This window comes from Tupaia chinensis, unplaced genomic scaffold (assembly GCF_000334495.1).
Source record: "Tupaia chinensis unplaced genomic scaffold, TupChi_1.0 Scaffold000113_1, whole genome shotgun sequence".
NCBI classification, from domain to species: Eukaryota; Metazoa; Chordata; class Mammalia; order Scandentia; family Tupaiidae; genus Tupaia; species Tupaia belangeri.
The window spans coordinates 2,174,932-2,198,762 of record NW_006159577.1 but is presented as its reverse complement, the minus strand read 5'-3'; the positions used below and the strand labels follow the sequence as shown (position 1 = coordinate 2,198,762).

Genomic DNA, 23,831 nt, shown 5'->3' with positions numbered 1-23,831 from the left:
TAACAGTGGTAAGTGCTGTGTAGACAATTAAAAAGTAAGGTGATGTGATAGAGAATAGAATAACTGAGTGGTCATTGAAAATCTTTCTGAGGAGGTGACATTTAAACTAAGATCTCAGTAATAGTAAGCCAACCATACAAAAATCTGGAGAAAAAGCGTTTTAGGCAGAGAAGAGTTCTAATATAAGTCTTTAAGGGGGAATGAGTTTGCCTTTATATAAAGATTTGTCAATAAGGCAATAAAATTTTAATTTTATTCTGAGTTGATTGGGAAGCCATTAGAAGATTTTTAAGTCTTTGTGTTGGGATCTGGTTTACATTTTTATTTTAAATTTTAATTTTATATATTCTATGAGTGAGAGAAACAGAGAGCACCGTTGACAAGGTCGCCTATCCTATTCATGGACATGTAGGGGATGGTGAATTGAGAAGCAGCAATAATCCAAGTTAGAAATGACAGTGGCTTGATGGAGGTACAATAGAGAAATCTGGAGAGAAGTAATTAAAAAAAATTATTTATGATTTTACTTTGCTATAGGGTGAATGCACTTACCAGACAGACACACACACAGACACACACACGGAGAGGGAGGGAGGGAGGAAGGGAGATGAGCCAAGAAGCACTAGAGCAAGTGAATTGCCAGGTCCTTAACTGCAGTCAGCCATGTGGGAGTCTACTGCCTTAACTACCACACCACCTGCTGGTCCTGAGAAGTAAATGTGTAGAGACTTGATGTGTCAGTGCTCTATGGTAACTAGAGATAGCGATTAGGGGCAGTCTGATTTGTGACCTAATACTTATGCGCAGTGTTTTTGTAAAGCTGGAGCACTGGAGTCAGAACTTGGGCTCAGTTGCTAGCTTTGTCTTGCTTGCAAGACATTTCACCTCTTCTGAAGCCTCAGATTCTTTGTCATAAAAATGAAGATGCGGGGTCAGCAGGTGGTGTGGTGGTTAGGACACTGGGCGGCCTCCCATGTGACCGACCACGGCTTGGGTCCCAGATCTGGCGGCTTGCTCTCTCACTAATCCTCTATCTCTGTCTCTTTCTGGTCTGGTCAAATTAAAAATAATAATGAAGTAAGATGCTGTATCAAAAGGGATTCTAAGTATACTTTGTGTAGATCCCTGAGGTCCACAGTGCCTGGCCTGTTTAGGTTGGGCAGGGAACTGAACCTGGGCCTCTAATACATCCTTAGCCATTGCTGTTTGTGCCGTTGCCACTGGGCCTGTGGTTGTACCATTTTGCATTCCTACCAGGAGTGAATGAGAATTCCTGTTGTTCCACATTCTCAACAGCATTTGGTGGTTTCTGTGTTTTAGAGGATAGACAGCCTAATAAGTGTGTAGTGGTGTCTTGTTTGCATTCCTCATTCCCTAATGGTATTTGTTTTTGAACATATGTCAACATCATGGTCTCATTTTCATTTATTTGTTTGCTTGTTTACCCTTGGTATATCTTCTTTGATGAGGTTTGTGTGTTCATGTCTTTTGCCTATTTTTAAGTTTGATTGCTTCCTTCCTTCCTCCCTTCCTTCCTTCTTTATTTGTTATGGGCATGTGCCCTAGCCAGAGAGAGACAGAGGGGGGGGAGTGAGAAAGCACCCCCTGTTGGTAGGAGTGGGATGGCCACACTACACTCCCTTCTTACTCATTTTCCTCTTGGGATTTTGGGCACTCCTGCATGTGTATCTGTTGTGTCAGGATGTTGGTTCTGGACTCAGTCTATGCATTTGGCCATGTGCGATCCATCTGCCTTAACCGCCATGCCACTGGCTGGTCCAGGTTGTTTGTTTTCTTATTGTTGAGTTTTAAGTATTCTTTATTTTGGATACTAGTCACTTATCAAATACATCTCTTGCAGATATTTTCTCCTAGCCTTTGGCTTGACTTCTCATGCTTTTGACAGTGTCTTTTGCAGAACAGAATTTTTTTCTTTTAATAAAGTTCATCTTATCAATTATTTCTTTCACAGATTATGCCCTTGGTGTTATATCTAAAAAGCCATTGACATAGCCAAGGTCATCTATGTTTTTTTCATTGTTATTGTCTAGGAATTTTACATTTTACCTTTAAGACTATGCTCCAGTTTGAGTTAATTTTTATGAAGGGCATAAAGTGTGTATACAGAGTCTTTTTTTTTTTAACATGTGACTGTCTAGTTTGAGCATCATTTGTGAAAAGGCTATCTTTGCTTCACTGTTTTGCTTTTGCTACTTTGTTGAGGATCAGATCATTTGATTGTGTCTATTTTTAGACTATCTTTTTTTACTGATCCTTATTTTTGACTCATACTATACTGTCTTGGTTAGTGTAGCTTTTTTTTTTTTAAAGTATTTATTTCTTTGTGTGAGAGAGAGAAAGAGATACAGCATCCTCAACCTGGACTTAATGCCATGATCTACTACCAGCTTCAGCCAACCTGCATCAAGGGCATACATGGGCTGATCTTACTTATGGGGGGCTGCAGCTGTGAATAGGCCACCTTCCCATGTGGGTCAGCCTCACAGAGTATTGCATTTTACCTGTGTGCCACTGTCCAGCCCCTGCTATAGCTTTAGGTAAGTCTTGAAGTTGTGCAGTGCTAGTCTTACCACTTTGTATCTTTTTTTTTTCTTTTTCATAATTTGCCATGTGCATATGAGAGTAAGAGGCACAGAGAAAGAAAGAGAGGAGCACGCAGGATTGGGTCATGTCCAGGATGTCTTTCCTCCAGTTGTTCGGCCCATTAGATCTTGGGCACTCGTGCATGTGTCTGGCATGTTTCATATTGACCAACTTAGAGATTCAAGACATGATTATCATGTGGGATCTGGTTTATCTTGAGTAGCACATTAACAATGCACCATGGAGCTAACCCTTACTTTGCTCTTATCCTTCAATATCATGTTGGCTGTTTTGCATCTTTAGCTGTCCATATAAATTTTAGAATCACTTAGTTGAAAATACAGCATGCCTCCTCAAGTCACTGGGATTACAAGTGTATGCTATTGCACTTAGCCTTTAGGTTGGACTGAGAATTTAACCTGGGCCCCCACATGGTCCTAGTTTGTGGAGCACAGCACCCTAGCTGCACACACCATAGAGGCTGGGCCAGGCATAAACATTTAAACAATTTTATGGCTTTTAGTAGTCTGATTCCTTGATCTGGAGTTAGAGAGGAGATACAATGTGGAGATGTAAATTTGAGAGTTAGCAGCATATAGGTGGCATTTAAGACATGGGGATTGAATGAGATCTCCAAGGAAGTAAGTGGCTAGAAAGGAGAGGACCAAGGGCTTAGCCTTGGGAGGCACTTGGCTTTTTTTAAGCTTTGCCATAGTGCATGCACACTCACTGCAGAGAGAGAGAGAGAGAAGGAAAGTGAGTAATCATCCCACCAGGGAGAACGACCACACCACATTTTCTTCTCCATTCTCCTTTTTGGATTTTGAGCACATATGCCTGGTGTGATTTTTTAATCAGCCAGGTCCGGGGCTCAAACTGCAGTCAACCATGTGAGAGTCCACTGCCTAAACCACCATGACACCTGCTGGTCTCAGAGGCACTTGGCTCTTTAAGTAAGGAATATAAGGAAGCTAGCAAAGAAGATTGAGGAATAACAGCTAGTGAGAATGAAAAAAAACCAGGAGAGTGTCATGGAAACCAAGTGAGAATAATGTGTGTGATTATGGATTATGGAACCAGAGGGATCCAGGTTAAGCCATTTAACAAAGCATTTAGCAATGTATTTTGTGTTTTGGTTAAGAGTTCCTTTTTCTAGTTTTCACATTAACAGGGACAAAAATATTTTATTGAGTTGATTAAATTTTCTACATACACACACACACACACACATTTCTTGAGAGAGACTGTGTGGGAGATAGAGACAAACACTTTTTCTTTTTTTTTTTTTGGAGAGGTTTTTGCTATAGGGCACATGTGCTTGCTGGAAGGACAGAGAGAGACAGACAGAAAGTGAGAAATCATCCCCCCCCCGGGGGGCGGGGATTGGCCATGCCACAATCCCTTCTCCTCTATTCTCCTCTTGGGATCTTGGGCATGCATGCACACACACCCAGTGTGAATTTAAGCCACTAGGTCTGGGACTCGAACCGTGGTCAACTACATGGGAGTCCAGTGACATAGCCATTATGCTAACTGCTGGTCCCGAGACGAACACTCTTAACAGGGTTTTGCCGCACTGTATTTTTCCCTCTAGTCTTCTAGTCAGCCATGATAACAGGCATGCATGGGTGCACCTAAGATTACATAAAAACATCATTTTTTCTTTTTTTCTCTTTTCAGGCCATTCAGCATGTTCTCTGCCCAGATTTTACTAAACACAGGCTGTTCTACATTCTATGCCATTAAAATCCCTGAAATAAGGTTTTGAAAGTCTGGCTACTGATTTAAAATTGGAGGAAGTGGGGAGAGGGTTGTGGGTGGTGGTGGTGGTGGTGGTGGTGGTAGTGATGTGATGATATAGGAAAGGCATACATAAATTAATGTTTTATAAGCTAGTTCCAGGAGCAAATACAGTAACTCCCAAATGTCAGTAAAAGTACAAATGCTTAGGTGTACTTGGAGTGATTTGAAAATTTTATGAAGTGGAGGAGCCTTGAATTGTGCCTCAAAGGATGAGTAGTGTTTATTGAAAGTTGAGTGTTGTATGTCTGTTGTGCTTGTGTGTCCAAGCTAGTGCCTCCATGTGTCATTGAGTGGTGTGCATGTGTGTGTCTGAAGTGTGTATATAGGATATGTGGGACAGGAAGAAATTGAGAGCTGATAGTGTTAGAAAAGAGATTTAGAAAGAGTATTGTTCTGGATTTAGAAAGAATATTGTTCTGGTAACAGCTGGATGAATTTAGGAAGGGAAGATGCTTAGGAGGTTATTACAGTAGTTCTGACCTGAACTCAGAATGAAGGATTGAAATAGGAATGGGAAGAAAACATCAGTAATTGATTGAATAGAAACCACTAGGAAGAATCTATGGGGAGGGGATAGAATTCAAGGTGATTCTTAATTTTTTTGCCAGGTGCAAGAGTGTTAATGGTGTCATTAATAAAAACTGGACAAGTCAGGATAGGAATTTGGTGTGAGATGAAGAGAGGGGATTTAATGGAGGATTCGATAAAGCTATTGGAGCCCTGAAATGAGGTCAGATTAGTAAATACAGAATTTATCATATCATTCTTCAGGATCTGACTCTGTTTATTCCTGTTGACTATTGTGAGAAACACAGTGATGTAGGAAGCTGATGAGAAGAGAGGAAGTGAGTGAAATTTTTGGCTTAAGAGTTTAGTACTTTTAATTTTTTTATTTGAATAAATTTTAGAATTTAGAATTACCCTGTAGTGTTTTAACAGAACCTGAAAATTCAGCATGCTTGGAATGTCTTTTTTAGTTTTAGTTTTCATCTGTATTGTTCTGAGATGCTTGCTGAGCATTTGTCAATCTCCACATATTTGTATTATTAAGTATTTATATTAATAAACTGATAAATACATTAACAAATATAAGTTAATAAAGTTAATACAACCCCTTTAAGACTTGTTAGTTCTTCCTCTGGATAACTTCTCTGAAACTATCTAGCAAATGTTGGTTATTTTTGTTTCTTTTCCTCTCCCCAGAATTATATACTTAATTTTATTCTCAGTTTGACCAGAGAGAGAAAGTGAGAAAGCAGATCACCAGGTCTGGGACTAGAACTGCTGTCAGCCATGTGGGATGGGAGTCCAGTACCTCAACCACCATCTACCTGCTGGCCCCTAATTCTGTCTTAAGGAGTTTGCACTTTTTTTTTTTTTAAAAACTAAGTGATTGGAGGAATTTGTAATGTAGCTACAATGTAGAGGCATTAACTTAAATATAGATATATTTCTGGTATGCTATTTAGTAATGCGTCATAAATATAGTTTAATTCATTAAACTAGACATTATAAAAATTATTCAGTTATTATCCCCTTCCTTCCCCTAGCCATTAGTGTATACCTCATAATACTTATTTTCTTTTATTATTTGAGTTGAGAAGCATATAACTAAAAGCAGTTACGAGTTTAGTACTGGAAAATGGCTGATTTAGAGACATTCCATTCTGTAGTTACAGCTGGATGCACAGATGGATTCATGGACCCTGGTCCACAATTTGAGAACTGTTGCTATTGCATTTGGACCAAAGAATCTGTCTCTTCAAAGTATCCGTTGTCTCTAGTAGTCCATAAAGAAGGTCTACATTATGCAAAAATGTATTTCTCATTTATTATACTAATTAATTGTGAAATATGGTTTCTTGGACAGAATTTGGTCTATGAATATATGTTGACTCCAGTATTAATTAGAGTTGGGGTTGTTTTGAAAACTATTTTTATGTACCTTTTGGGTGCTGGGAAAAAAGTGCACTCTGTTCATTTGTTCTCAATAGGGCAAAATCCCATAGTTGAGCTGACGTTATCCTTGCTCTTTCTGTTTACTGATTATATCACAGGCACACATAGCTCTTTCAGACAATCCTCTCCAATGCATTTTAGCTTTCCCTTACTAAAAAAAATTCTTTTTTGAAAAACAATATTTCTACAAAGTTTCAGTTCCCTAAAGAGTGAATACTGTACATCATTCTCTAATACAATGCATTTTTTCTTAAAATTTTGCTGTTGTTTATTTACCTGGGATATTTGCGAGGGGTAGGCTAATTAGGCAAAGATTTGTCCATTATTTTACCAGGCGTATATGATAGCAGTTACTATTTTTAAGCAGCTGGAGAGTGTGTGTGTGCTCCAGGAAGAGGCAGAGAAAGGGAGAAAGCACCCTTAGTGGGATGTGATAGTGCCACTATTCCTTTTCCTCTATTTCCTTATCCCGTTAGGATTTTGGCACACACCCACTTGTGTCTGACTTGTTTTTCAGGCTGCTGGGACTGGGATTCAAGCCACGATTGGCCATGTGGTGGGATCTGGCTCCTCGAACCACCAGGCCATTGGACTGGTCCAACAATGATTATTTTTAATGTCAGTATTTTGTTTTTTTGTCAGCTTTGGACATTAAATATATATCATGGCAGTACAAGTTCCATGAAAGTTAACTATGGTAATGTAAGGTCACATGCTGTTTAGTTGAGCCTACAAACGTGTCAGAGTTAGAGTTACCAAATTAAGTATAGCTTTTTGAATGTGAGTTTTCTTTAAAGAATTATTGTTTAATTTTATTTTTTATTATTTTAAAATTTGACCAGAGAGAAAGTGAGAAAGCAAGTCACCAGGTCCAGGACTCGAACCACGATTAGCCGTGTGAGAATCTCTTGCCTTAACCACCACACCACCTGCCAGTCCCTGAATATGAATATTTTAAATGAGATACTGAAATTATTTTAAAGTACCTTTTCTTTTTTTGGAGAGATTTTCACTATAGGGCGCGTGTGCTCTCCAGACAGAGACATAGAGACAGAAAGCGAGAAATCACCCCCCAGGGGGGATGGTCATGCCGCAGTCCCTTCTCCTCCATTCTCCTCTTGGGATCTTGGGCACGCACGCATACGCGCCCGGCGTGAGTTTTAAGCCACTGGGTCCGGGACGCGAACCGCAGTCGACTACGTGGGAGTCCAGCGACATAGCCATTATGCCAACTGCTGGTTCCCTTAAAGTACCTTTTGATATGTGTTCATTATGGCATTTGTCCTTGTTATGATAAATTTTTTTACTTATCTTAATTTTAATAGTATGTGTAAGTTATTTAACTTTTAACAAATTTAAAATAATATAAATTCATGATATAGCACATATATGTGCACATGAGAGAGAGAAATAGGTGGGTAGGTTGGTAGATAAATAATAGATATGAGCACCCTCTATGTGTTGTGGTCACATTATGATATCCTTTCTCCAGTCTTGTAGCTCATTAGATCCTGGGCACTTGAGTGCATGGAACTGATGATGTGTTTCAGGCTCCCTAGGTCAGGTATGTAGTCAAACTGAGGTCGCCACTTGGTATTGGTTCCTCTTGAGCACGTAGCACTTCTGCTTCCTAGAACTAGCCAGTAATTTATTTATACTCACTGGGCATGTGTGTGAGTGTGCCCAAAATTTCTGGAGGAGAATGGAAGAAAAGGGATTACAGTGTGGCCATACCCCATGGGGGGGGTGCTTTGTCACTTTCTCTCTCTCTGTCTCTCTGGTGGGTGCATGGGTCCTATGGCAAAAGCTTTAAAACAAAACAAAATGCAGTGCTGAAGGGATTCAAAACTAAATTTAAGCAATTTTTATTTTCTTTTTCTACTTGGATTTTATACCACCTTTTCCTTTTCAGTAATAAAAGTAATATGGATAGGAGTTGACTTAGCACTCCCAGTTTATTACTAATGATAATATTAGGGTGTGTAAACACACATGCACACACAATGTTTAAGGTTATAATAGAAGAAATGTTTCTCATGTTTAATCTGGTTGACCAGTTCAGTCAATTATCTAATTTTATTACTCTGTTAAGCTAAAATGCTAAATACGGCAGTCTATTTTAACAATGAATTCATAGGATTAATATAGAGAATCGATTAGAAAAAGTAAATGCTTTTTGATAAAGTACAGGCTTCAAGTGAAATACAGTTTTGGTCTCCTTTACAGGAATAGCTATTCACAGTCAGACAGAACCACTTATCACGTTTTGCAGTATCTCCTGAGGAAGTCAGAATCTGAGCCAGCATGAAGACTGAATCTTGTCTTTGGTCCGATTTATAAACCGTGCTTTTTATTCTAGTGCAAGGTGGAGGTTATAGCATGGAAACTAAAATCTTAGTAAGTGTGATTTTTACTTTACTTTATAAATAGTAGCCTTACTTACAGTGAATTGGTCCTCTTAGCAGAATTCACTCAATAAATGGGGGGGGGGGGGAGAGTTAATTTTTTTGCCAGGTGCAAGAGTGTTAATGGTGTCATTAATAAAAACTGGACAAGTCAGGATAGGAATTTGGTGTGAGATGAAGAGAGGGGATTTAATGGAGGATTCGATAAAGCTATTGGAGCCCTGAAATGAGGTCAGATTAGTAAATACAGAATTTATCATATCATTCTTCAGGATCTGACTCTGTTTATTCCTGTTGACTATTGTGAGAAACACAGTGATGTAGGAAGCTGATGAGAAGAGAGGAAGTGAGTGAAATTTTTGGCTTAAGAGTTTAGTACTTTTAATTTTTTTATTTGAATAAATTTTAGAATTTAGAATTACCCTGTAGTGTTTTAACAGAACCTGAAAATTCAGCATGCTTGGAATGTCTTTTTTAGTTTTAGTTTTCATCTGTATTGTTCTGAGATGCTTGCTGAGCATTTGTCAATCTCCACATATTTGTATTATTAAGTATTTATATTAATAAACTGATAAATACATTAACAAATATAAGTTAATAAAGTTAATACAACCCCTTTAAGACTTGTTAGTTCTTCCTCTGGATAACTTCTCTGAAACTATCTAGCAAATGTTGGTTATTTTTGTTTCTTTTCCTCTCCCCAGAATTATATACTTAATTTTATTCTCAGTTTGACCAGAGAGAGAAAGTGAGAAAGCAGATCACCAGGTCTGGGACTAGAACTGCTGTCAGCCATGTGGGATGGGAGTCCAGTACCTCAACCACCATCTACCTGCTGGCCCCTAATTCTGTCTTAAGGAGTTTGCACTTTTTTTTTTTTTAAAAACTAAGTGATTGGAGGAATTTGTAATGTAGCTACAATGTAGAGGCATTAACTTAAATATAGATATATTTCTGGTATGCTATTTAGTAATGCGTCATAAATATAGTTTAATTCATTAAACTAGACATTATAAAAATTATTCAGTTATTATCCCCTTCCTTCCCCTAGCCATTAGTGTATACCTCATAATACTTATTTTCTTTTATTATTTGAGTTGAGAAGCATATAACTAAAAGCAGTTACGAGTTTAGTACTGGAAAATGGCTGATTTAGAGACATTCCATTCTGTAGTTACAGCTGGATGCACAGATGGATTCATGGACCCTGGTCCACAATTTGAGAACTGTTGCTATTGCATTTGGACCAAAGAATCTGTCTCTTCAAAGTATCCGTTGTCTCTAGTAGTCCATAAAGAAGGTCTACATTATGCAAAAATGTATTTCTCATTTATTATACTAATTAATTGTGAAATATGGTTTCTTGGACAGAATTTGGTCTATGAATATATGTTGACTCCAGTATTAATTAGAGTTGGGGTTGTTTTGAAAACTATTTTTATGTACCTTTTGGGTGCTGGGAAAAAAGTGCACTCTGTTCATTTGTTCTCAATAGGGCAAAATCCCATAGTTGAGCTGACGTTATCCTTGCTCTTTCTGTTTACTGATTATATCACAGGCACACATAGCTCTTTCAGACAATCCTCTCCAATGCATTTTAGCTTTCCCTTACTAAAAAAAATTCTTTTTTGAAAAACAATATTTCTACAAAGTTTCAGTTCCCTAAAGAGTGAATACTGTACATCATTCTCTAATACAATGCATTTTTTCTTAAAATTTTGCTGTTGTTTATTTACCTGGGATATTTGCGAGGGGTAGGCTAATTAGGCAAAGATTTGTCCATTATTTTACCAGGCGTATATGATAGCAGTTACTATTTTTAAGCAGCTGGAGAGTGTGTGTGTGCTCCAGGAAGAGGCAGAGAAAGGGAGAAAGCACCCTTAGTGGGATGTGATAGTGCCACTATTCCTTTTCCTCTATTTCCTTATCCCGTTAGGATTTTGGCACACACCCACTTGTGTCTGACTTGTTTTTCAGGCTGCTGGGACTGGGATTCAAGCCACGATTGGCCATGTGGTGGGATCTGGCTCCTCGAACCACCAGGCCATTGGACTGGTCCAACAATGATTATTTTTAATGTCAGTATTTTGTTTTTTTGTCAGCTTTGGACATTAAATATATATCATGGCAGTACAAGTTCCATGAAAGTTAACTATGGTAATGTAAGGTCACATGCTGTTTAGTTGAGCCTACAAACGTGTCAGAGTTAGAGTTACCAAATTAAGTATAGCTTTTTGAATGTGAGTTTTCTTTAAAGAATTATTGTTTAATTTTATTTTTTATTATTTTAAAATTTGACCAGAGAGAAAGTGAGAAAGCAAGTCACCAGGTCCAGGACTCGAACCACGATTAGCCGTGTGAGAATCTCTTGCCTTAACCACCACACCACCTGCCAGTCCCTGAATATGAATATTTTAAATGAGATACTGAAATTATTTTAAAGTACCTTTTCTTTTTTTGGAGAGATTTTCACTATAGGGCGCGTGTGCTCTCCAGACAGAGACATAGAGACAGAAAGCGAGAAATCACCCCCCAGGGGGGATGGTCATGCCGCAGTCCCTTCTCCTCCATTCTCCTCTTGGGATCTTGGGCACGCACGCATACGCGCCCGGCGTGAGTTTTAAGCCACTGGGTCCGGGACGCGAACCGCAGTCGACTACGTGGGAGTCCAGCGACATAGCCATTATGCCAACTGCTGGTTCCCTTAAAGTACCTTTTGATATGTGTTCATTATGGCATTTGTCCTTGTTATGATAAATTTTTTTACTTATCTTAATTTTAATAGTATGTGTAAGTTATTTAACTTTTAACAAATTTAAAATAATATAAATTCATGATATAGCACATATATGTGCACATGAGAGAGAGAAATAGGTGGGTAGGTTGGTAGATAAATAATAGATATGAGCACCCTCTATGTGTTGTGGTCACATTATGATATCCTTTCTCCAGTCTTGTAGCTCATTAGATCCTGGGCACTTGAGTGCATGGAACTGATGATGTGTTTCAGGCTCCCTAGGTCAGGTATGTAGTCAAACTGAGGTCGCCACTTGGTATTGGTTCCTCTTGAGCACGTAGCACTTCTGCTTCCTAGAACTAGCCAGTAATTTATTTATACTCACTGGGCATGTGTGTGAGTGTGCCCAAAATTTCTGGAGGAGAATGGAAGAAAAGGGATTACAGTGTGGCCATACCCCATGGGGGGGGTGCTTTGTCACTTTCTCTCTCTCTGTCTCTCTGGTGGGTGCATGGGTCCTATGGCAAAAGCTTTAAAACAAAACAAAATGCAGTGCTGAAGGGATTCAAAACTAAATTTAAGCAATTTTTATTTTCTTTTTCTACTTGGATTTTATACCACCTTTTCCTTTTCAGTAATAAAAGTAATATGGATAGGAGTTGACTTAGCACTCCCAGTTTATTACTAATGATAATATTAGGGTGTGTAAACACACATGCACACACAATGTTTAAGGTTATAATAGAAGAAATGTTTCTCATGTTTAATCTGGTTGACCAGTTCAGTCAATTATCTAATTTTATTACTCTGTTAAGCTAAAATGCTAAATACGGCAGTCTATTTTAACAATGAATTCATAGGATTAATATAGAGAATCGATTAGAAAAAGTAAATGCTTTTTGATAAAGTACAGGCTTCAAGTGAAATACAGTTTTGGTCTCCTTTACAGGAATAGCTATTCACAGTCAGACAGAACCACTTATCACGTTTTGCAGTATCTCCTGAGGAAGTCAGAATCTGAGCCAGCATGAAGACTGAATCTTGTCTTTGGTCCGATTTATAAACCGTGCTTTTTATTCTAACCATGTGCAAGGTGGAGGTTATAGCATGGAAACTAAAATCTTAGTAAGTGTGATTTTTACTTTAGCTATTAAATAGTAGCCTTACTTACAGTGAATTGGTCCTCTTAGCAGAATTCACTCAATAAATGGGGGGGGGGGGGAGAATTGACAAGGCCAGGAGCATAATACACTTTCAAAGTGAAAAGTTAAGCTTTCTGGGTTCAGGAAACATCCCTGAGAAAGAGAAAGGAAAAAACAACTGTTGCTCTGCTTAGGATTTCTTTCTCTTTCTTGGTAAAAAGAAAAAAAAGTAGTGGGGTGATACTGGATTAAGAAGGGATTTAAGAAATGTAGTTTGGCTTTAGTGGCTAAAGTTTAAAATTAAGTCCATTTTTTGTGAATAGTGTTTAAATTCAAGCCATTAAAAGAAATCATTATTAAATTTGCTGTGTAGGATGCTTCAGTGATGAATTAGTTGTCACTAAATGATCAAGTCTTCAGTATAGTATAGTGCTTAGTAAACCCACTGTAGAATCCTAGGAACCTTTTTAGTAGTGAATGTATTTTTAGTTATGAACTGAGTTTTGGATAAATTTTAAATATTCAAAATATTGACAGTTTTGAATGATTATCAGTAAGCTCAGAGATGTTCCATTGATTTGAAGTTCCTAAGTATAGGTTATGTGCAGTATTTTACTTGCATTCTAGATAGAACTAGATTTGGAGGATACAGATTATCAAAGAATTATCTCTATTTCATATTGTTACCTATAACAATTATGCCTTATCTGTTCTGTACTAATTAAGAGCAGTGGATAACTAGCAGTTTTAGAATGTTTTTCTCTCTTAATGATAGGATGGACTTTGATCTCCTGAATCTGTAAGTCAATACCTAGATAATGTAATCTGCGTTATTCATAATTTGAGAATGATTATGTGTTTATAGATTTATTTGGTTTGTATTCTTTCTCTTTGAGTCTCTCTTAACTGTTGATTGCTTTTTTTTTCCCTCTTGAGGGATTATTTTGCTTTAGGGCACGTGCGCTTCCTGGAGAGACAGAGACAGAGAGAAAACAAGAAATCACCCCCTAGGGAGGATGGCCATGCCACATTCCCTTCTCCACTCTCCTCTCAGGATCTTGGGCATGCACGAACATGCTCCTGGTGTGAGTTTCAAGCTGCTGGATCCGGGACTCAAACCATTCATGGGTCGGCCATGTGAGAGTCCAGCGACAAAACCACTATGCCATCTGCTGGTCCCAGCTGTTGGTTACTTTTATACATTGATGGTGATGAACTGGCTGAAATTAAACATTTCTATTAGTGGCTTCCCTAGTTTAATCTCTATCCTTCTTAGACTGTACCTTCCTTTATTTCCTATCACTTTTGCTTGCCAGAGTATAATTTCATTAAATCCTGAGGGCTGCAGTTTTTCTTTGGGAGTTTATCTGTAGTGTCTATGGAAATCAAAAAAGGATTAGGATAATCAATATGAAATCTTACATACATCTTTGGAGAAATTTATATTTTATAAATTGAAGAATATGCTTATTTTGGGGAACATAGTTTCAGAGGTAGAATTATATAGTTACTGTTTTAATAACTATGTCCTAATTATTTATAGCTTCCTGCCTGACATAACTCACTTCAAGAAGTGCACAATGTCAGAACGTGGCATTAAGTGGGCTTGTGAATATTGTACTTACGAAAACTGGCCATCTGCAATCAAGTGTACTATGTGTCGTGCTCAGAGACCTAGTGGAACAATTATTACCGAAGATCCATTTAAAAGTGGTTCAAGTGATGTTGGTAGAGATTGGGATCCTTCTAGCACCGAAGGAGGAAGTAGTCCTTTGATATGTCCAGACTCTAGTGCAAGACCAAGGGTTAAGTCTTCATATAGCATGGAAAATGCAAACAAGTGGTCATGCCACATGTGCACATATTTGAACTGGCCAAGAGCAATCAGATGTACCCAGTGCTTATCCCAGCGTAGGACCAGGAGTCCCACAGAGTCTCCTCAGTCCTCAGGATCTGGCTCAAGACCAGTTGCTTTTTCTGTTGATCCTTGTGAGGAGTACAATGATAGAAATAAACTGAACACAAGGACCCAGCATTGGACTTGTTCTATTTGCACATATGAAAACTGGGCCAAGGCTAAAAAATGTGTTGTTTGTGATCATCCCAGACCTAATAACATTGAAGCAATAGAGTTGGCAGAGACTGAAGAGGCTTCTTCAATAATAAATGAGCAAGACAGAGCTCGATGGAGGGGAAGCTGCAGTAGTGGTAATAGCCAAAGAAGGTCACCTCCTACTACAAAACGGGACTCTGAAGTGAAAATGGATTTTCAGAGGATTGAATTGGCTGGTGCTGTTGGCAGCAAGGAGGAACTTGAAGTGGACTTCAAAAAACTAAAGCAAATTAAAAACAGAATGAAAAAGACTGATTGGCTATTTCTCAATGCCTGTGTGGGTAAGTTTCTGTTTTCTGTGTGTTTTGAATGGGATGGGAAAAGGTATTTGAAATGACAAGAAAGATATAGCAAGGTCAGTATTATTTAGCATTTATTTTATTTAGCTTGATAGTTATATTCTCAAGAATGCATGCATGCATAAGAATTTTCTGTATTTGTGATCTTGTCATAACTTTATATTAAATCACCAACATTTAATTGGTGTATCTCTCCATCATTAGGGGAAGAAAGGTTCAAGTTAAAGCAGTTTTTACACATTAGTAGTAAAATATACCTGTCGTTTAAAACTGCTACTCTATTTATTGTAATAAGATGTGACTGAGGAACACCAGCTGCTGTTTCTGAGTGTTTGTAAACAGTGTGAGGATCTTGTGATGACAGAAGCTTTAGTCAGATGTTAAAAATATCACGAAAATGTGTGACTCCAAGAAGTTGAACAAACATAATATTGACCTTGAAAATACTGATGTTAATTTAATGTGTATGTCATTTAGTAAATATTTGCGAACTTTACGACACTGATTTCATGTAGCTAGCTGATTCTGTAGTTCAGATTATAATTTATGTTTGTGATTTTAGTGTTTTTCTAAGGAAATTCTGAATATTGGTCTCAGTTACTAGTGCAGAGTTGTTAAAGGACGGAGACCTGTGAGAAAGTGTGGTTGGTTCATTTGTTTGTCCCCGCCCCCCACCCAGGTATTGGCCTTCACAGTTAATTATTTGTGATGTAGTTCACAAATGCAGTTTCTTGAATTTTTGATCTATCTTTTTCTGAGTAGATTAGATGTTTGAATTTTATTATTTAAATTATTTGAATGGGTGCTTGCTGCTGCTTCTGCTTCTTTTTCTTTTTAAATTGTCAGAAGGCAAATGTCCTGGGGGGGGGTGGGTAAGAGGAAAAGAAAGTACCCCTCAGTTGGGTATGGTCATATTATAATCCCTTGTCCTTCAGTTTCTCCATGCTGTTAGGATTTTGAGTATACATATACTTGTGCCTGGTGTGCTTTTTAAGCCTTTGGGGCCAGACTTTAAACAGTGGTTGAACATGTGAGATCTGACTCCCTTAACTGCAAGTTTGTGGGGCTGTCTCTAGGGTGCATACTTTGACGTTGCAGTTTTGTAAGGAAATTTAGAGTGATTATTACTTTTTTTTTTTTTGGAGAGTTTTTTGCTACAGGGTGCGTGTGCTCTCCAGAAAGACAGAGACAAAGAGAGAGAAAGCAAGAAGTCACCCCCCAGTGGGGATGGCTACACCATAATCCCTTCTCCTCCATTCTCCTCTTGGGATCTTGGGCACACATGAACACGTGCCTGGCGAGTTTAAGCCTCCAGGTCGGGACTTGGACCACGGTCGACTACATAGGAGTCCAGCAACATAGCCATTATGCCAACTGCTGGCCCCAGTTATTACTGTTTTTAAAGAGGTTTTTGCCTTGGACGTGTGCACTCACTTGGGGGGGGGAGAGAGACAGAGACAGAGACAGTGAAAGGAAAAGTGAGAAGTCACCCCTTGGGGGAATGGCTACATTGCAGTGTTTTCTCCTCCATTCTCCGCCTGGGATCTTGGGCATACACGAACACGTACCTGGCACGAGTTTTTAAGTCATCAGGTTTGGGAACTCAAACTGTGGTTGGCCATGTGGGAGTCCAGCGATGTAACTGCTATGTCATCTGCTGGTCCCCTGAAGTGATTATTAAGATTAAACATTGTGTGGAACAATAGCTAAGCCTTATATATGACTTAGCTGTATTTTATTTCCTCAGTACTATTTTTCTCTTTCATATCACCCTTGGATATAGGTCCAAGAATATGGATGGCATAGCTATATGAACCTGTGAGTCCTAAGAGTCGATTTCAGGAAATCTGAGCTTTTTATTTTAGGTTCGTCCTGGCAAAAAGAATAACCCAGCAGGTCAACTCTTTGAAATCCAGATATAGCCCTTTCAACCCTAATAATCATTTAGCAACTTAGCAACTGTTAGTTCCATTTTCTTCCTATCCTGAGATCTAGGGATGAAAACATGCTGAGCCAAGCCATATTTTGCTGTCTGTGTTGTCTCATTTCATCTCATTAATCCCCTGCCTCCACAATTGGGGGACCGCATATGATGTTATTTATTTTTTTTAAAACAGGATATGCATAAGAGTTATTTATTGTTACTGGTTTTCAAAATTGAGATCTAATTCATGTAACATAAAATTCAGAACTTTTTTTTAAAGGAGAGATTTTGCTATAGGGTATGTGTGCTTTCTGGAGAGACAGAGACAGAAAGTGATAAGGGGGTGGGGGATGACCACACCAGAAACCCTTCTCCATTCTCTTCTTGTGATTTTGGGCATGCACGCACATGCGCTTGGCATGAGTTTCAAGCCACCAGGTCCAGGACTGGAAATGGATTTGGCCATCTGAGAGTCCAGTGATGTAATCATTACGCCACCTGGTCCCCAAATTCAACACTTTGAAAGTGAATAATTAAGTGGCATTTAGTGCATTCAGTGTCTAGTTCCAAAACATTCTTATCAGCTGAAGATGAAGCCGACTTTAAGTTGTTCCCCAGGAGCTCCTGTAGTCACCAGTCTGCATTGTGTTTCTGGATTTAGCTATTCTGGATATTTTATGTAACTGGAATCATACATTATATCTTGTGTCGGGCATGGTGGTCTAACTTACATGTGTTTAGAACACTCTTAAAATAATTTTTGGAGATAGTAATCTAATACTGTGCATACTTTTACTACAAGTTGGTGTTATAGTATATATACACTTAGGAATGGACTAAACTTTACCACAGTTCTTCATAATCTCTTTTGGTGTCACGGAATTATTTTTGAGTAAAAATTTATTGTTTCTTCAAGTCAATAGGTCCAAGGTAAGAACTCCTGCTTCGAGATATTTTTTCTCATTGAAGTATACAAGTCAGAGGAATCAGCATATTGTCTTTATGGCTATGATTTCTTTTGATGTATCCTTCTTTTGAATAGTCATCTTTATATCTCTTTGCATTTTAGTATCTTTGTGTTCATTTTTAAGGTGGAATAAAAACTCTTACTGGCAGGTCCAATTGGATTTGGTCTAGTTTCATTTATAAGACAGATTTTTTTTTTTTTTTTGAGAGGTTTTTGGTATAGGGTGTGTGAGCTCACCGGAAAGACAGAGAGAAACAGAAAGACAGAAAGTGAGAAATCACCCCCCAGGGAGATGGCCATGCCGCAATCCCTTCTCCTCCATTCTCCTTTTGGGATCTTGGGCACGCACGCACATGTGCCCAGCATGAGTTTAAGTCATCAGATCTGGGACTCAAACCATGGTCAGCTACCTGGGAGTCCAGCGACATAGCCATTATGTTAACTGCTGGTCCCATAAGAGATTCTTTGTCATTAAGTTGTTCTATCCCAATGTTTAGATTCTTTTTTTTTTTTTTAAGAATTATTTGATTTAACTTTAAAAAATTATTATCATTATTATTTTCTAGTTTGATTAGCGAGGTGAGGAGAGGAGTGAGAAAACAAGAAACCAGGTCTGGGACTCTAATCATAGTCAGCCATGTGGGAGTCCAGCACCTTTAGCCACCACACCACCTGTCCCTCCAATGTTTAGATTCTTATGGCCATGGGTTGATTGTATCTGGTTTTTGGTAATGAGAATGTGGTCTTTCCTATAATCAAATATTTTTGACTTTTAACTGTACAATATGGTTCTAAACTGTCATACAGGAGGTTATGGACTTGTCTCTATTGGTAGTCATATCCTAATTTGTAAACAACATTGAAATACATTAAATTTTTTCCCTCTTGTTTACATTGCTTTGAGTTAATAAAAATAATAAAAATTAAACATTAAGACTAGCAGAAGTCCATATGCACTGAAAAGAAATCTTCCTCTTTTTTGCCTGCCTAATGTTTCCCTAGATTTCATCAGATCAGGTATATTTTGGCTTATTGATGTCATGTGTTTAAAAAAGAAAACTCACGTCTAAAGTATATACACTAAGCATTTTTTTTTTTTTTTTTTAAAGAGAGGCTTTTGCGGGACCTGCAGTTGGAGTAATGGCTATGTTGCTGGACTCTCATGTAGTTGACCGTGGTTTGAGTCCCGGACCCAGTGACTTAAACTCCCACTGGGTCCGGGAGCATGTGTGCCCAAGATCCTGAGAGGTGAATGGAGGAGAAGGGATTGTGGCGTGGCCATCCCCCCTGGAGGGTGATTCCTCACTTTCTGTCTCTCTCTGTCTTTCTGGCAGTGCATGTGTCCTATAGCAACCCTCCCCCCCCAAAAAAAAAGTTTTTGCTATAGAGCATGTGCACTCACCAGAGAGACAGAGACAGAGTGAGAAATCACCCCCCAGCGGGGATGGCCACACTGCAGTCCCTTCTCTTCCAGTCTCCTCTTGGGATTTTGGACACACACCCAATGTATACACTAAACTTAGATACTGAGTATAGAATGTGAGACTTTCCTACTTAAAATTAGGGGGAAAAAACTCAACTTCAGACCAGCTTTGTAGCTGGTAAAAATAGGAGTGAGGAAGAATCATTGTGGAGAAGGCATTAGTAAACTAAAGCACCAGCACTGCTGAGCAGGCATCTTTACATGACTGTTGAGTGTATGTTTCACATAAGTCATAGTCTTATGTGGTGAGAGGATGGTTGGGATGGCAGTACCAAAACTTGACATTCATAAAAGTGAACCTGGGGGTAGGAGTTGGGATGGTAAAGGTAGAGGTGTGAATTTAAAAGTGCTATTGTCTCTGGAATGTCTGTAGTTGGTTCCAAGTATTTCAGGGAGGTCATGCCAGCAGCATTCACCATAGACTGCCTTTTCCCCACTATAGGGGTGGAGGGAAAAGTTTGCTGAAATGAATTGACAGTAGATTAGTAGGAGAAAAAAGGCATACAAATTTAGTAAGGTGCATAAGTGTGGGAATGATGCAAATACAAAGCTCAGAGAAGGGGAGAAGCTTAAATATTTTAAGTTACAGAAGGAATAGGACTTTTCAGGGGTTAGGAGAGAAGGTGGCAAGTTCTAGGAAGATGTGGGATGGAACCAAGAGAAGTTGTCTTAATAAATGCAGATAAAGTCCCCTAATCTCTCAGCTGCCTTCAGAAGAATAGATGAAAAGTCTCTCTGGGTACCTTGATAACTTCTTCTAATCTTTTCTCTTTTTCTGTGATTCATCTTTTCTGGTTATTTGATGAGATCCCTAGGGAGGAGGTTTAAGATCATTGCAGTTTTTCTTAGATAAGAGAACTAAATTGAGAGTCCCTCCCTGTGGTTAGGAGTAGGGAGAGCTAGAGAAGATTAGAACATTCCTGGTTCTGAGGTAACTCAGGCCTTTTGGTTGAAAAGTGATTACGATGCCAAAACACTGTATTTTGGGGTATCAGTTTCTGAGTCTCACCACTAGCACTGACTGCCTTTCCCACTGAGTAGACAACAAATGGGTATTTCACTTTCTAAGGTTTCAGTTATTTAAAGTCAGCTGTGGTCAGAAAATAGGTGAGTGCGGTACAGTAAGACATTTTGAGAGAGCGAGATTACTTTCGCATAACTTTTTTTTTTTTTTTGAGAGGTTATTTCGTTACAGGGTACGTGTGCTCGCCAGAAAGACAGAGAGAGACAGAAAGAAAGTGAGAAATCACCCCCCAGCAGGGATGGCCACGCTGCAATCCCTTCTCCATTCTCCTCTTGGGGTCTTGGGCACGCACGCACATGTGCCCGGCATGAGTTTAAGCCACCAGGTCCAGGACTCGAACCATGGTCAACAATATGTGAGTCCAGCTACATAGCCATTATGCCAACAGCTGGTCCCAACACATAACTTTTCTTATAGGGTATTGTTATAGTTCTATTTTATTGTTGTTAATCTTTTACTGTACCTAATTTATATATTTAACTTGTCCATAGGTATCTATGTGTAGGAAAAAATTATTGTATGTATAAGACTTGGTATTGTTTGTGATTTCAAGCATCTATTGAGTCTTGGAATGTATCCCCTATGGATAAGAGGGGGACTACTGTACCTAGAGAATAGGGCTGCACTGTCTAATTAGCTGCTTTTGTTCTGCTGCTGTATTTAATTCGTTGCCCTGTGAAATTGCATTTCAATTTGTGACTCAGGTTAATCCCTTGAAAAGACACAGACAGGGTCAGGTAAGAACTCTAAATTAAATCTGTGCTATAACTTGTATACTCAGCTGTCTACTCAATCTCTCCCCTTGAGTGTCTAAGATTTCATACTTATTTCAAACTCAGTGAGGTTAAAAGTGAAGTGCTCTCTCTCTCTCTGAAGTCTATTCTCTCACGGACTCCCATCTTGGTTTATGGCAAATTCATTATACTTAATTCTTCTTTTCTCTTTTTCTCTTATACCTCACTCCTGTTTGTCAGAAAATCCTGTCGGGACCAGATGGCATAATGGTTACTTTGCTGGACTCCCATGTAGTTGACCGTGCCTCGAGCCCCACGTATGGTGGCTTCAACCTCAGTGCTGGATGCATGTGTGAGCGCCCAGGATCCCGAGAGAAGAATGGAAGAGTAGAGACTGTGGCATGGCCATCCCCCCTTGGGGTGTGGTTTTTACTTTCTGTCTCTCTCTTTCTCTCTGTCTCTCCAGCAACTGCATGCACCCTATAGCAAAAATCTCCCAACCAAAAAAAAAAAAAAAAAAAAAAGAGAAAATCCTGTTGCGTACTTTAAAAATATATTCAGAATATGACCATTTCTCACTCTGGTTCAAGCCATGAGTCTTCTCCTTGCCCTTTGTCATCCCTTATAATCTGCTCTCAACATAAGAATACCCTCCCTTGTTTGAGAGGTTTTTGCTATAGGGCATGTGCACTTGCCAGAAAGACAGAGAGACAGAAAGTGAGAAATCACCCCGGGGTGGGGGGTGTGGGGGGGGAGGGGATGGCCACGCCACAATCCCTTCTCCTCCATTCTCCTCTCAGGATCTTGGGCATGCATGCACACATGCCCGGCATGAGTTTAAGCCACTGGGTCCAGGATTTGAGTCGCGGTTGACTACATAGGAGTCCAGCAACATAGCTATTACGCCATCTGCTGGTCCTGAAAATAATACCCCTTTTAAAAAAAAGAATTATTTTTAACATTATTTATTTATTTATTTATTTATTTTAATTTGACCAGAGAGAGACAGAGAAAGTGAAAAAGTGAGAAATCAAGCTGCCAGGTTCAGGACTTGAACCATGGTTGACCATGTGGGAGTCCAGTGCCCTTAATCTCCATGCCACCTTCTGGTCCCAAGAATACCCTTTTAAAACAAACAAACAAACAAAAAGATACTGCTTATAACCTTCTGGTGATTGTCTTTGTCCCTCAGAGTAGACACTAAAATTTCTCCACAAAGACTCTATTTGGCCATTTATATGTCCTTATATATCCCTCCACTCACATCTATTGTTTGAGGCCATTTATTTGTTCTTATATATCCCTCCACTCACATCTATTGTTTAATTTCTTTTCTTTTTTTAATTTTTTTTTTTTCCAGAGGTTTTTGCTATAGGGTGCGTGTGCTTGCCAGAAAGACAGAGAGACAGAAAGCGAGAAATCACCCCGCAGGGGGGATGGCCACGCTGCAATCCCTTCTCCTCCATTCTCTTGGGATCTTGGGCACGCATACACACGCACCTGGCCTGAGTTTAAGCCATCGGGTCCGGGACTTGAACCATGGTTGGCTACATGGGAGTTCAGCAACATAGCCATTACACTAACTGCTGGTCCCTCTATTGTTTAATTTCTGACCTTATTTGCTTTCGACCTTTCTCTTCTTTCTCCAGCCATTCTGGCCACCATTTTTATTTTTTCTTTCTTTCATTCATTCATTCATTCATTCATTATAAAAAAGCCTTAAGTTTCCTCTGCCTGGATTGCTCTCTCCAGATGGCTAACTGAGCTCCTTCAGTTATTTTCTCAAATGTTGCTTTCTCAGGGAGGCCCTTATTATTTGTCTATCATGAGTTAAAAAGCTTCATGAGGGCAAAGGATTTTTATCTGTTTTTTTTTTTTTTTTTTTTTTAGCAGCTATAACCTACCTAAAATAGTATCTACTGTTTATCAGACACTCAAATATTTGTTAGATCAATTAACAAGTGAGTTTTTGGGAATCTGGACAAACATCTTTATTCTGCTCCTAAGTTTCTAGATTCTTTACTTTCTTCCTAGCTTTCTGTATTTTTTACTTTACAGGCTAAATGAGGCTTGACCCAGTAGAGTCAGGTCTATCAATATTTATCCCTGGCTGTCAGGGAAAGACTAAAGTATGATATGATCTTACCTTTACTTTTTCCATTTTCCTAGTTTCACAGATTGGCAGTATTTAATTTAAAAAAATTATTTATAGGGCCAGCTGGTGGTGTGGTAATTAAGGCAGCTGGATCCCACATGGCTACATGTGCAGTCAAGAGTCCCGGATCCAGCAGCTTGAAGAACACAAATGTTTTATTCCATTGTCATTAGACCTGTTGCTTCCTGGTTGGCATTTTATCCCATTTCCTAAACAATAGCTGTATCTTTGTTAAATCTACATTGTCCAAAGCTTCTGCCGAAGAAGTTTGGAATGAGTAGAGTTTTGGTGGGTTGTTGAAGGTATAGAGGAAAAAGTATCAGGCTTATTTAACATGTATATGTTGAAACTAAAATTTTTATACTGAATGTTGAGTTGCCTGTTAGAGCAGTAGTGTGAGTGACATTCACTATGGAGAATAAAGCACTTATGCTTCCTAAAGCTCCAGAACTTTGGTGTGACCTACTGTGTGCTCTGGCATT

At 38.9% G+C, this 23,831-nt stretch overlaps 1 protein-coding gene across 1 annotated transcript in view; it reads left to right on the top strand.

Annotated features, from left to right (window-relative positions):
* ZRANB1 (zinc finger RANBP2-type containing 1) overlaps positions 1 to 23,831 on the top strand; it is an 89,748-nt gene that overhangs the window by 12,148 nt on the left and 53,769 nt on the right. The window contains 1 exon segment of the mRNA XM_027770093.1: positions 14,194 to 15,044. Coding sequence (XP_027625894.1) covers positions 14,231 to 15,044 — 814 coding nt within the window. The 5' untranslated portion in view covers positions 14,194 to 14,230.